General features: G+C 38.4%; 1 protein-coding gene across 4 annotated transcripts in view; it reads right to left on the reverse strand.

Annotated features, from left to right (window-relative positions):
* LOC109051102 (fibroblast growth factor 12) overlaps positions 1-15,883 on the reverse strand; it is a 213,513-nt gene that overhangs the window by 105,168 nt on the left and 92,462 nt on the right. The window contains exon 1 of one of the 4 annotated variants that reach the window (XM_042771262.1): positions 2,413-2,630. The exons of 1 other annotated variant lie outside the window; for it this stretch is intronic. Coding sequence is in view for 2 of the 3 variants with exons in the window: in XM_042771253.1 (XP_042627187.1) it covers positions 761-956 (196 nt within the window). In the remaining variant the exon portion in view is untranslated. 2 more of the 4 variants (XM_042771253.1, XM_042771247.1) reach the window with 2 other exon arrangements.

Raw genomic sequence — 15,883 nt, forward strand, 5'->3', positions numbered from 1 at the left:
GGTTCAGTGGGCAGTGAGACCATGTCCATCAATAAAACTAAGTATTCAACCCCTCCCTATACTGCAGTAAAACTGAAAAATCCAGCTTAAGCTGGTAGTTGTGGTTTCTAGCTGGTGTGAGTATTAATTGTGGTAAACACCAGCTTGACCAGCTTAAGCTGGTATGACCAGCTGGACGCTTGTTTGTTCCTGGTTTAAGATCATTCTGTCATATTACAAAACACAGCTTCCAGTTTAAACTGGATCTTCCATCAGGGAAACATTTAATCTAATGTGCACTGCAGTGCCACTGGATTCTGGCTATTACTATGTTGCACTATAAACATAAGGTTTCTTCTTATTATTTTAACAATAACACAGCCTCTGATCAAAATGTAAAAATGACAGCCACTGAATTCATTGATAACAGTAATAATAACATTAATAAAACATATCAGATCAACATAAAACAACTGTGCAGTCAGATTGTTAGGATGGCAACTCGGTTGGTGAATACCGATAGACTGCACGTGAGCTATGAAACAGGTGGGATTTTGGAGGAGGCGGCATTGCAAAAAAATTAAATAAATAAATAATAATAATAATAATAAATATATATAGGCCTATATATAATATATATATATATATATATATATAAATATATATAGGCCTATATATATATATATAAAATTGACGATATATGTTCCTCCAGCAGAGCTGTAGACTGCAGAGCAGAGGCTTCGGGTGGGGGCTGATGTCTTAAAAAGCATCCAGCACTGACCTGGTCGCCGGCGAACAGGTATTTTCTTGCCGCTGCAGAAGCGGACTTTACTGAAGACCCCCAGGAAATGTCGCTCGCAGAGAGAGCGGGGGTCTTTGCTGGGACTGGGGCGGCGTTTAGAGGCAGATACCCGATCGCTGTTGGATTCCCGCGCCTGGCGTTTTTGTCGGATCAGAGAACTGGCGATCGCGGCCATCTCGAGTATTCAGTTAAACGAGCTGTTTGGCAGTTGCAGCTGTTAACGCAGTAACTGGAAATAATAAAAAAGACTGGATTGTCTGCGCAAAATTAGCCCGATCTCATTCCGATTCCTTGCAAAAAATCCAGAGGATCCTGTGTATTGGAACTGAAATCTCATCCTCTTCTTAGACGATCTACCCAGACGGCTGTGAGTTTCACACACGATTACATAAATCACATTTTCCGTTCTAAATATTAGAAGCAAAAAATAAGAATATTAATAAAAATAATAAAAAAATAATAATAATAGCAACAATAAAATAAAATAAAAAATTAAAAGAACAATTAAAAATACGTCCTATAAAGCATGGGTAACGCAGGTATTCCAGGTGCTGAAGACAGCAGACGCGTAATTCCGCTTTCAGGCGACTGCTACATGATCCACGTATCTAGTTTATTCCAGATAACTTTGCATGAATCCGGATAATAAATGGAGTCCATGACACAGGAAAGCGCGTTCTCGGGCTCTATAGGTTTTGAGTGACGCGCGCACAACTTCACGGAACATCTGGGCTCTTCTAGTTATTTTACAGCTCTGTAGTTCTTCTGGTAGAGTTCATTGCATTGTTATTCACGTCGAAATTTCTTATTTTGTTCAAAACGAGTTGTAATTTAAAAGGTCAGGTGTCTAGAACAGCGAGAACACTGCGAATCCTTGCGAAGCTGTTTGAAGGAATGCTGTAAAATCGAGATCCTGCTTGTCTCACACTGACAGTGAGCCAGTGAATAGGGTGTGATAGTCTCTCTCTCTCTCTGTCTCTCTCTCTCTCTACGCAATCATACGTGATTGAGGTTTGTATGAGGAATTTGCAGGGGTAAACGAGAGCGAGCAAGTGAAGGAGATAGAAATATATATATTAATTGGGAGAGAGAGGAGCATTGTCCAACCGAGATGATGACCTCTGGCTCATCCTTTATGTGTGAATGTGGCACATCCCGTAAAGAATCATCTCAATTCAAATTCTTACGGTAGTCGAGAGAGCTCAACGCGCTGCAAATAAATAATAAAAAACACCTGCAAATTAAGAAAACAACTTCATCAATTTGACAACACACGCACTGCAATTGCTCACAACACAACCAAATAAGCAAACGCACTGCAAGCAAAGAAAAAAACCCCCTGCAAATTAAGAAAACTAATTCATCAATTTAACAAGCAAACGCACTGCAAATTCTCACAACACAACCAAACAAAGAAACGCGCTTTGTAGAGGCGGACAAATTACACAACTTCATTACCTGAGTGAAAGTACAGATACTAGGCTACTGGTCAAATACAACTCCACTACAAGTGAAATTTGTTAAAGACAGATTTTTTTTTTATTTAAGTAAAAGTACGAAAGTACATGCTTTTAAAAGTACTTAAAGGGTTAGTTCATCCAAAATTTAAAATTAGGCTGCGTTTTACTCACCCCCGAGGCATATGTGTATATGACGAATCCAGTCGGAGTTATATTAAAAATGTTCTTTGATCTTTCAAGCTGTTTCATGGCACTCAACGGCTGTTGCATTCCTTCAGTCCAAAAGACGTGAAATAAAAGCGACCTCCTGTAGAAAATCCATGCATTTTTGTAAGGAAAATATCCGTATTCAAAACGAAATAATCACTTTAATCTAGTTTGCGCTCACTGTTGTAAACAAAGCGGTTCTGGGGGAAATTACGCATGAGGTCATCTTTGCGCATGCGCAGCTCAGAAGTGGAAAAACCAAGGAAAAGCAGCGGATAGATCAAAACAAAACAACAGTCACTAATTAGAAGTACAAAACGAGGATTTGTAAAGAAGAATGTCAGATGTCGATATAAGCCAAGAGGAGACTGATTTTCCTTTGCTAAAGTAAGTAAACTTCGCTTCTTTTGATATTGTAAACAAACATTGGTTTTCACGAGACTCACCGGCGCTGACCCTATACTTCATGCTCCCAGAACGAGAAGCACCCTATGGAAGCACCCGGCTGCAGCCTGCAGATCAAGGCGGGGCTGCATCTGGGGTGGGGGCTGCACGTGTCGTTCCGCTCCTTACCTACTCTGATTGGTTCGATCGTCTTTCATAGACATACGTGATAGGAAATGTATGCGAAGTTGGTGAAAGATGGAGTATGTTGTTTAAAAAGCTAAGAATGCTGTGCAGTTTTACAAAGCCTTCATTATAATGCACAGAAGAAAAAATAAAACTGTAAAAAAAATGTAACTCGCTATGTCCCTGAAATGATTGTTTTGGTAAATTAAGCTGATCTTTAAGCTAACAGACGAACAACCTACTACTTTTAATAAATGAATTGGGTTGATTATCCACAGTGGGGGGATCAGGTCTTCAGATAGAAGAATGAATTATGAATTAAATATTATAAATTTTATTATATCATATCATCACAGTATGAGAAAGGAAATGAAAAGGATCTATCAGTATTGTTTTAATTTAGCATAGACTTTTCCCTCCCCTTTATTTCAGGAAAATATGCTGCTCCTCATTATTTTAAAGTGAAGAAATCGAGAAACTTTTATTTCTATCGGCCAGTGATGATTCTGAAAGGACATACCTGTAATCTGTTGCTATAGTAACGGACACAATTTCATGTGCATCATGCTCTTATTTTAGTGCAGTTGTCTCACAGCCCCTGCGGTCAAATATTGAGATAAACTTTATAAAGTATCATCTTTTTATATTTAATAAATATATTAAATTGGTATCTTCTCCGATACCCATTTTGTGACCATTACTGAGTCGATTCTTTTCATTCAGCTGGAATGCTTAACGTGGCTTTTTTTTTTTTTAAAGACCAAACTCAGTAAACACATTATTAATAAAGTATTCTATTGACAGACAAGCAGATGAGTCCAGAATAAGAAAGCAATGCGTTTAATTACGTTTTAAGCATTTTCCTCCCGTACAAAACCATTAGACTAAAAGAAAAACGCTTAATGTGGCGTAATGCATTAAAACGTGTTTTAAAAAGAACAAACTCCGTAAATATTTTTAATAAAGCATTCTATTTACAGACAAGCAGGTTATGGGATGAAAATGCTTAACACGTAATTAAACACGTTGCGATGGTATTCTGGGCTCAAATCTGCTTGTCTGTGAATAGAATGCTTTATTAAAAATGTTTACTGAGTTTGGTCTTTTTAAAACACCGTTTTAATGCATTAATCCATGTACCTTTACGTTAAGTGTTTTAGAATAAACCAATGATTAATTTGTGAATTCGACAGGTCCAGAAGATATAATTTGCAGCAGCTAACATCTCGTGATTCAATAAATCAGACAGTGGGTCAAGTTAATAATGAACAACTGTGTATTATAACTGCACAGCGTTTTTAGCTTTTTAAACAACATACTCCGTCCTACACCAACTACACACACATTTCCTATCATGTATGTCTATGAAAGACGATCAAACCAATCAGAGTAGGTATGGAGCCTGCAGCCGGGTGTACTTGCCCAGAACTGCTTAGTTAACAACAGTGAGCACAAACTAGGTTAAAGTGATTATTACATTTTGAATATGGATATTTTTCTTACAAAAACATAGCGATTCGCTACAGGAGGCCTTTGTTCACCCCCTCGAGATGTGTGAGACACTTTTTTTTATAGAAGGGTGCTTTTTATTTCAAGTCTTTTGGACTGAAGGAATGCAACACCCATTGAGTGCCATGAAACAGCTTGAAAGATCAAAGACAATTTTTTAATATAACTCCGACTGGATTCGTCTGAAAGAAGAAAGTCATATACACCTAGGATGCCTCGGGGGTGAGTAAAACGCGCGTAATTTTCATTTTTAGGTGAACTAACCCTTTAAGTATCAAAAGTAAAAAGTACATGCATTGTTTTATTGTCACATTGTTGTATACTTACAATACCTTATGCCACTAATGCAACCTAGTAAGGAGAAGTCGTGGCTTAATGGTTAGAGAGTTTGAATCCTAAATCCTAAGGTTGTGGGTTCGAGCCTCGGGCCGGCAATACCATGACTGAGGTGCCCTTGAGCAAGACACCGAACCCCCAACTGCTCCCCGGGTGCTGCAGCATAAATGGCTGCCCACTGCTCTGGGCGTGTGTTCATGGTGTGTGTGTGTGTGTGTGTGTGTGTGTGTGTGCGTGTTCACTGCTGTGTGAGTGCACGTAGGATGGGTTAAATGCAGAGCACAAATTCTGAGTATGGGTCAACATACTTGGCTGTATGTCACGTCACTTTCACTTTCACTACTAAATACACTGATTAGCTTGTATTATCTTTGGAATTAAGAGCTTTTGTTACCAAACCTATAGAAATGTAATAACTGAATGAAGATAATCATCTTTATTTTTTATTTAACACTTCTACAGCTACATTGAACTCATTTTAATAGTTGTTTAAAAGTTACAAAGCTATTTTTTAAAGAGATATTGAAGTATATGATATGGTTAATTTTAGTCAAGCAAAGCAAACATTGAAAAGAAAACAAATCAGAAAACTGGAACATTCTCTCTCGGTATGGCCATGCATTGCGCCAAAGAACCGTCTTTTTCAATTTTGGTATCAACTGATCACTGTTCATACACTGAACAAAATTATAAATGCAACACTTTTGTTTTTGCCCCCATTTTTCATAAGCTGAACTCAAAGATGTAAGACTTTTTCTATGTACACAAAAGGCCTATTTCTCTCAAAGATTGTTCACAAATCTGTGTTAGTGAGCAGTTCTCCTTTGCCGAGATAATCCATCCACCTCACAGATGTGCAGAGGTGTAAAATACTTTAGTAATTTTACTTGATTACTGTACTTGAGTTTTATTTTGGGGGATTTGTACTTTATTCAAGTACAATTTTAAACAGGGATCCTCAAATATGGCCTACAAGATCCACTTTCCTGCAGAGTTTAGCTGTAACCCTAATCAAACACACCTGAGAATGCTAATCAATGTCTTCAGGATCATTAAAAAATTGAGCTAAACACTGCAGTGCACTGACCCTCCAGGGTAAGGTTTGAGGAAGCCTGATTTAAAATGACTACTTGTACTTTTACTTGATTACATTTCTGAAGAAAAAAAAAACAGTACTTTTTACTCCTTACAATTTAATTTCATCTTGAAAAGTACATTACATTTGTATTTTATCTTAAGGACATTTCAGTCAGGACCACTTGTTAATGTCAGAATATTGTAGAGGTCTTGAACTTATGTTTGGCGGCAGGTTTCGCTCTGAAGGGTTCAGATTCTGAGCTATCCGCAGGCATTCAATTTCCAGATATTTTTTATATGCACAGTTATATACCAGTAGAGTAACTCTGTACTGTGAAAATATTGAACAATCTAAGCAACATGAGCTGAATAGATGATATATCTCCGTGGGCGAGCAGTTAGGTGATCATGTGTCATGTGCATCTGCATAGGAGTAGTTGGGGATGGAGGAGGGTAAGTGTGTGTCTGTGCGACAGATCTCAAGGCTAACTAAGTGCATGTCTGTGCGACAGACTATGGCAAGCGTGAGTACGGATGGACTTATATATCTTATTAACTGTAGTGGGAGGAGTTACAATCAGCTGAGCATCAGCTGATGCTTCAGTCATGCCGTGTTCTGCCTGAACTACGCCTGAGCTACATTCGTCGCTCAAACTTAATTTCAGTCAGGACCATTTGTTAATGTCATTGTAGAGGTCTTGAACTTATGTTTGGAGGCAGGCTTCACTCTGAAGGGTTCAGATTCTGAGCTATCAGCAGGCAAAAACTCACTATGGTTTGAACCCCCCAAACACAAAGACGTAGTAGTTCAGTTCTAAGATCATTCAGGGGTGCACTCTCTGAATGGTTGGAAGAGGTGGCATGCCTTAATATTTAAAGAGAGTAGCTCTTACTCTGCAGAGATTTCACCATTATTAGATCATGTCACATGTTGGCATGATGAGCAAAAGACGTTCCATGACCACATTATCCACATCTACCTATTGGATACTGATGTTTTCCAGGTCTTCTTGGAAAGCATGTCTCTATGTCACCATTGTCTTCCTTATTCGGCTGTTGATTCTAGGGATGCGATATGGGCTTTAAAATGTATCATGATAATTTCTGATATTTATTGCGATAACGATATCAATGACGATAATTTAGGGAATCCTGTTTTTTTAGAGAAAAGTATTATATTTCCTATTTTTACCCAAAATAGGGTGTTGTGAGCAGTACACACATTTAATACATACTGGAAGCCGGAGGGCGCGCTTGCGTAGAAACTCCACATATGCATAGTAGAAGTAATGCTCCAGGAAATCACTAATATGGACAGAGGTATCCAGTGATCGCTGTAGCTGAATAAAACGCAGATAGAGAAATCTTTACTGAGGAAACCTGAAGACAATAAACATGCGATTGCACAAAATACATGGTCTTTGTTCTTCAAGCAATCTTGGGTATTTGTAAAGTGTATTTATAAAGCAATGGTAATCGACATAGCCTTTATCACTGTATATAATGCTATAAAATAGTATGATTTCTGCCTTATTCTGATACGAAAGCACAGCTGATCTCAAAAATAAGTTATTTCAAACACTCGACTATGTTATGAAGTTAATATGGAGAAAAAGCACGTCAATGAATAATATCTTTCTTGGACAACAGGTTTGTAACCGACTCATACACATGTAAAACTGTATTGCACACGTGCTACTGTAGTACATTTATTCAAGGCTCAGACCGATTTTTGTCGCACTATACAGTGTTATCCAAACCTGTTCCAGATTGTAGAAGGAGCTGCTCAATTTCATGTTCGCCTTCCTTCACATCACTCCACACAGTCGCATACAGAAATATGTCAACAACTAGATTTGATCATTATTATAGCGGGAAGACTAATTCTTATCGTGGGGAGAATTTTTACCGGTATATCGCAAACGAAAAGATATCGCCCATCCCTTGTTGATTCCCTCCATCAGTGGCCACTATGCACAGAAGGTTGATAAATTGCTGCACTTCCTTGATCAGCTGTCCTTGAACCATCAGTGGACTTTGGTCTGTGTACCTCCCACTCTCTATGATTGGTCTTCTCTGATCAGCTTCCTGGCCTCTGCACTCAGGCTGATTGTCACTTAGTGGATACGTTTGTCTTGGCTGGTGGAGATGTTATATTTCCAGAATGATCAGGAATGCTGTTCTCTGGTTAGACACTGGAGAGGATAATTACAATTTTGATGTATACTGGACATAACATTGAATTACTCCATGAGAGGAAGAAATAATGATTGAGTTACTTTCCCCCCAACAAAATGAAGTAGCTGCACGAAAGCTAGGCAAGCATTGTCTCTTTAACGTACTCATGGGAGACTGAAAATGGTGATTGTGCTAGCATGAATAGCATATTACACTATTGTTAATAGAGCGATTTAATAATATTGCAAATGTACCTAAACCCCTTGCACCTAGAGAAATAGTGTGAATAATGAATAGCTAAATAGCTGTGTTAATGTGGACCCTCTTGAATCAAACTATAGCACAGTTGAAATGAAGTCACATGTAGCCAATGAAATGTCCATGTCATCAAAGTCCCTTCTTGGCGAGTTCACGCGAATCAGTCCTTGAAATGCCTCTCAGATAAGCAGCTCAGCTCCTTTATACATGACCGGGGAAATGCCACTCCACAAGTTATCACCAGTCTCTGACTAAACATTGTCATTTAAATCACCGATAAATCTGACGATGGCTGTCTCATAATGGTTTCTAAACACAAGATCACGAAATTGCATTTCTCCCAGCGTTTTTAATGGGATATGTCAAAAACATCTGAATTATCAGAATTTAACGAGCATTTCAGTTACTATTTCAACTGTCTGACGCAACGGAATAAATTATGCTTTATTACTGCTTGTTGTATGTCATTTAACTTGTATGTGACAAATAAAATCTTGAATCTTAGATCTTAGATCTTGAAGAATGTGCTCAGTAGCTGCATGAAATCCTTGCCTCTGAAGAGAAGGCACTGTGCATTGTCACACTCAGTAAGAACATGGACATCAGAAACGATTGTAATAAATATCACGTATATCTCTCCTAAGCATAGTAGGGAAACTGTTCATTTTGAGTTGTCCTTAAGCACCTTCAGGCTCCTGCTGAGAGAGTTTATCCAGAGTCACGGTGTGGGTTCTGAATCACTGTCGACATGATCTTATCACTCCTACGGTTGCAGAAAGTGCAGGGAGCAGCAGTAACCCTTTAATATGGACTTGCTGATCTCGTCAAGGAATTTATCTGGCTAGCAGAGATGGTCTCTTCAAGATCTTGGTCAAGATAGGTTGCTAACATTCATTAGCATGAACAAGTCCTTCCATGATGAACGTGACTATGAAGGAAACTGTTGTCTTTGATGGCTCAACATATGAACTGGTGTCAAACAGGGCTGTGTTTAGCTCTCACACATTTAAGCATCTTTTCCGCTGTCCAGCTGAAGCACACCTTTGGGTCTGCTACTGAAGGCTCTACCTTCCTTCTGTTTGGAGCAGTCTATGAATCCTGGTAAACAGTATCTTTGAATAGTGACTAAATAGCTTTAAGCAACACAGTTTCCAAACAGCTATGCCCAGGGAGATATAGCTACAGCATGGGCAAGTTTCAAGATAATTAGGATGCATGACGGAGTATTTATGTGCCTCTTACTTCCGGGTTCGTACAGGTTTCGGAGAGTTGTTGAGAGGGTAAAACTCCTTATATGGGCATTTCTCCCTTAAAATTCTCACCCAAGACGTAAAGTGTGTGGTGAGAATTAGAAACCGTGAAGCATGTAGTAATGGAGTGTGAAATTCTTCATGCTGCAGAAACCGCATGTTTTCTGATCTGTTGAAATCCGGAGTCTCATCTTTATGTTTAAAATCGATACTTGAAAACAAGAAATATAAAACAACAAACAAAAAAGTTTGTTATAAGTTTTTACTCCACACTGGTCTTAATTTGAGGATTTAATCTAAGAGATGGAGTACTTCAGATGAACTGAAGAGGGCAGCAATACGCCTTTGAAGCGTCTAAGCTGCCGCAAATTATACAGAAGAAGAAGAAAATTGCAACCCCGCGCATACATCAACCAGAGCAAGAACACGCCAATCAATGAGCTTCATCCGGCTGCAGTGCTGTACGGGACTTGCTCGAGAAGAATGTCTCCAAAGAAGTGTGTTCCTCAGATGTCGCAAGTTTTGAGGGAGAATGCAATTGGCATGCTGGCTGCAGGAATGTCCATCTGAGCTGTTGCCCATGAATTGAATGTTCATCTCTCTACAATAAGCCGTCTCCAAAGGCGTTTCAGAGAATTTGGCAGTACAAATTCCAACCGGCCTCACAACCGCAGACCACGTGTAACCACACCAGCCCAGGACCTCCACATCCAGCATCTTCACCTCCAAGATCATCTGAGGCCAGCCACCCGGACAGCTGTTGCAATCATCGGTTTGCATAACCAAAGAATTTCTGCACAAACTGTCAGAAACCGTCTCAGGGAAGCTCATCTGCATGCTCATCATCCTCATCGGGGTTTCGACCTGACTGCAGATCGTCATCGTAACCAACTTGAGGGGGCAAATGCTCACATTCGATGCCGTCTGGCACTTTGGAGAGGTGTTCTGTTCATGGATGAATCCCGGTTTTCACTATACAGGGCTGATGGCAGACAGCGTGTATGGCGTCATGTGGGTGAGCGGTTTGTTGATTTCAACGTTGTGGATCGAGTGGTGGCCTATGGTGGCGGTCGGGTTATGGTATTGGCAGGCATAAGTTATGGACAACGAACACAGGTGCATTGTATTTATGGCATTTTGAATGCACAGAGATACCGTGACGAGATCCTGAGGCCCATTGTTGTGCCATTCATCCATGACCATCACCATGATAATGGTAATGCACGGCCCCATGTTGCGAGGATCTGTACACAATTCCTGGAAGCTGAAAACATCCCAGTTCTTGCTTGGGCAGCAAACTCACCGGACATGTCGCCCATTTAGCATGTTTGGGAGGCTCTGGATCGGCGTATACGCCAGCGTGTTCCAGTTCCTGCCAATATCCAGCAACTTCGCACAGCCATTGAAGAGGAGTGGACCAACATTCCACAGGCCACAATCAACAACCTGATCAACTCTATGCGAAAGAGATGTGTTGCACTGTGTGAAGCAAATGGTGGTCACACAAGATACTGACTAGTCCCCCCCCCAATACAGTAAAACTGCTCATTTTAGAGTGGCCTTTTATTGTGGCCAGCCTAAGGCACACCTGTGCAATAATCATGCTGTCTAATCAGCATCTTGATATGCCACACCTGTGAGGTGGATGGATTAACTCAGCAAAGGAGAAGTGTTCACTAACACAGATTTAGACAGATTTAAAAGTATTTGAGAGAAATAGGCCTTTTGTGTACATAGGAAAAATCTTGGATCTTTGAGTTCAGCACATGAAAAATGGGTGAAGTGCATGAAGTGTTGCGTTTATAATTTTGTTCAGTGAAATATTCTCATAAATCAGTGAACTTCACAACATGTGGCTAGGGTTGGGTGTTGTTTGAATTTTATCCATTCTGATTCTGATTTTGCTTATTGGTTTCAATTCTTAGCGATTCCCAGTTTAGATTCCAAAGTTGTAAAAAAAGTTAAGTAAAACAATATGATCTGTGTGAACATTTAACCTACTTACTGATCATTTGTTTGCAAAAAATATATATATTTATGTCAGAGGTGGAAAGAGTACAAAAATATTCTACTGAAGTAAAAGTACCATTACATTAATGAAATTTTACTTAAGTACAAGTAAAAGTACCAGTCTAAAAATCTACTCAAGTAAAAGTAAAAAGTAGCTCATTTAAAATTTACTTAGTTAAAAATTTACTTAGTAAAAATTACTTAGTTACATTTTAACAGTGGGAGGGAGTCAAAAATGAAACAGGCCTAGGGTGTCAAACTCAGTTCCTGGAGGGCCACAGTCCTGCACAGTTTAGATATAACCCTAATTAAACACACCTAATCCAGCTATTCTAATCATTTAGGCTTATTTGAAAACTACATGATACTGTGCTGGAGCGGGGTTAGAACTAAACTCTCCAGGAACTGAGTTTGACACCCCTGGGATAGGCCTATTAATCTCAAACCAGTTGTTTTTAATTAAAGGAATCAGTTATTTAGAAAAATAAGACATTTAGGCTGTTACCAGGCAAATCAGTATCAACAAACTCATCTTTTCAATGCAGAGGAAATGCAGAAGCTTCATCGGAAGTGGCATTGAGATGTATTTACACACTGTTTAGTGCAGGACAAGAATGCATTTAACCTGCAGTTACAAATGCATGAATAATGTTTTGATATGCAAGACATAAAATGTTGAATTCTCATTTGAAATTATAAGAAATTAATTATAAAAAAAAATCAAAAGATACTTTAAATGTGAAATTAAAATGGGCAGTATGTGTCAGCAAGTAACAATTAATAAATTATTATTGAACATAAAAACTAAACATCAAAACGACTGATTCCTTCAGGAACGAAACACTGTCATGTTGCTCAGAGACGCAAAACTGTGCTATGGTGGCTGTGTTTGGAATTATTATTTGTTGTAGAAATAGAGCAAAAACAGGCAATATGGTGTCTAAAACGCAAGTCTCTTAATTAATTTGTTTAATGACCTGTTGTTAATATATATATATATTATATATATATATATATATATATATATATATATATATATATATATATATATATATATACACATATATATATATACATATATATTATGTGTGAATATGTAATCATGATGATTTTGGAGGAAAAGACGGCATTCTTTGTGTGATTTTGATTTACTATATGAAATGATATAAATATGTAAATTTTCTGCCCCTATATCTTTAATTTTGTGATCATTCTAAATGCACTTTACAAGACTGAATTACACAGTGAAAGAACGCACTATAAATGCGCGCGCACATCATTAAAACAACAATTATGATTTTATCGCAGACGATATATATCGCACACTCCGCACCAGTCTTTTTGGCTAATTTGTGCAAAACCTATTGCTAAAATGTCAAAGCTTCATTTTAACCACCAATGCAACGATGCAGTTATTTAGCTTACCTCTACATGCTTGCGAAGGGTTGATGTCTTGTCGAGATGCTAGTTTGGTCTCCCTAGGAAAGCACAGCTTATAATAGAGTATAAATATGGCCAGGGGTTCACTTCATTTCCTTCGAGTTCAACTTCAGAATATGACGGGGTTTCGTTTTCAGCGGCGTCTGCACCACTAACGCCTGTTTTGTGCGTCTGCATCTTTCCTGTGATTTTAGCGCCAGTTTGCCCTGCTTCCCATTATTTACTGCAGTAGTTTCCAGTGAGCTAATTTTTTTTTTTTTTTACTCAGTAATTAATGTGTTTTAAAATGTAGCGAAGTACAATACTTCAAACAAAATATACTTAAAAGTAAAATTACAGATTTTAAAAATTACTTTAAAAAGTAGAAGTACACAAAAAAGCTACTCAATTACAGTAACGCGAGTAAATGTAATTCGTTACTTTCCACCTCTGATTTATGTGCAGTGTTTTGACAATAAAATAATGTTCAGATCTATATATTTCCTTGACCAGTTTTTAGCAGCAATTTACCAGCAGGCCTGAGTAGTAAGGTTTTTTATACAGGTGCTGATCACATAATTAGAATATAATCAAAAAGTTGATTTATTTCACTAATTCCATTCAAAACGTGAAACTTGTATATTATATTCATTTATTACACACAGACTGATATATTTCAAATGTTTATTTCTTTTAATTTTAATGATTATAACTGACAACTAAGAAAAAATCCCAAATTCAGTATCTCAGAAAATTTGAATATTGTGAAAAGGTTCAATATTAAAGACACCTGGTGCCACACTCTAATCAGCTAATTAACTCAAAACACCTCCAAAGGCCTTTAAATGGTCTCTCAGTCTAGTTCTGTAGGCTACACAATCACGGGGAAGACTGCTGACTTGACAGTTGTCCAAAAGACGACCATTGACACCTTGCACAAGGAGGGCAAGACTCAAAAGGTTATTGCAAAAGAGGCTGGCTGTTCACAGAGCTCTGTGTCCAAGCACATTAATAGAGAGGCGAAGGGAAGGAAAAGATGTGGTAGAAAAAAGTGTACAAGCAATAGGGATACCCGCACCCTGGAGAGGATTTTGAAACAAAACCCATTCAAAAATGTGGGGGAGATTCACAAAGAGTGGACTGCAGCTGGAGTCAGTGCTTCAAGTACCACTACGCACAGACATGCAAGACATGGGTTTCAGCTGTCACATTCCTTGTGTCAAGCCACTCAGAAGTGTCAGAAGTATCTCGCCTGGGCTAAAGACAAAAAGGACTGGACTGCTGCTGAGTGGTCCAAAGTTAGGTTCTCTGATGAAAGTAAATTTTGCATTTCCTTTGGAAATCAGGGTCCCAGAGTCTGGAGGAAGACAGGAGAGGCACACAATCCACGTTGCTTGAGGTCCAGTGTAAAGTTTCCACAGTCAGTGATGGTTTGGGGTGCCATTTCATCTGCTGGTGTTGGTCCACTGTGTTTTCTGAGGTCCAAGGTCAACGCAGCCGTATACCAGGAAGTTTTAGAGCACTTAATGCTTCCTGCTGCTGACCAACTTTATGGAGATGCAGAATTTCATTTTCCAGCAGGACTTGGCACCTGCACACAGTGCCAAAGCTACCAGTACCTGGTTTAAGGACCATGGTATCCCTGTTTTTAATTGGCCAGCAAACTCGCCTGACCTTAACCCCATAGAAAATATATGGGGTATTGTGAAGCGGAATATGCGATATGCCAGACCCAAGAATGCAGAAGAGCTGAAGGCCACTATCAGAGCAACCTGGGCTCTCATAACACCTGAGCAGTGCCACAGACTGATCGACTCAATGCCACACCTCATTGCTGCAGTAATTCAGGCAAAAGGAGCCCCAACTAAGTATTGAGTGCTGTACATGCTCATACTTTTCATGTTCATACTTTTCAGTTGGCCAAGATTTCTAAAAATCTTTTAGAAGTAATATTTTAATTTTCTGAGATACTGAATTTGGGATTTTCCTTAGTTGTCAGTTATAATCATCAAAATTAAAAGAAATAAACATTTGAAAAATATCAGTCTGTGTGTAATGAATGAATATAATATACAAGTTTCACTTTTTGAATGGAATTAATGAAATAAATCAACTTTTTGATGATATTCTAATTATATGACCACCACCTGTATATGGTAACGGCAGCCATTTTTGACAGATATATTCGCCAACCATTTGTATTTCAAAATTTTAACTACAAATATTAAACTATAGTTACTATAAATTAACTATGCAAACTTTGTGGTTACTGTGTAGTATACCATAAATAGCATAATTATGGTTACTATAGTAAAATTGTAAAAACTGTGCAAATACCTAGTAAATAGTTAAACTAGTTACTATAGTAAAACATGGTTCATTTATGAGTTAATGAGTTAACACAGAATAGATACTATACATTTTACAGGCGCCTTGCTCAAGGGGACCGAAGGGGGTAAAAATGCTGGTGCTTTTTCTATTTGCATGTGTTTTCTGAGGTTGCAGCGCACTGAGCTCTCTCAGTCACCATAAATTCTGCTTGTTATTGCATCTCATCGTCAGCTTTTGGGTTAATTTATTAATTTATATGTCTGTCCATCTGTTTACTGCTCAGACTAAAATACACCATAATGATACAGATCCCCCTTCTGCTTGTCACTGTTGTATGGTTCAGTGTATTTTGGTGCTAATGTGGCAGCCCAGTATATTAAGGTCTGGCTGACACAATCTATTAACCGCCCACTCTGCAATTACTTTTTTATGTGAGTATGTCATTTTTAACTGTCGCACAAAACTGAATTTGCAAAAACTAAATATCCAAACTGCTA

Source organism: Cyprinus carpio, chromosome A2, assembly GCF_018340385.1.
Source record: "Cyprinus carpio isolate SPL01 chromosome A2, ASM1834038v1, whole genome shotgun sequence".
Lineage (NCBI taxonomy): Eukaryota > Metazoa > Chordata > Actinopteri > Cypriniformes > Cyprinidae > Cyprinus > Cyprinus carpio.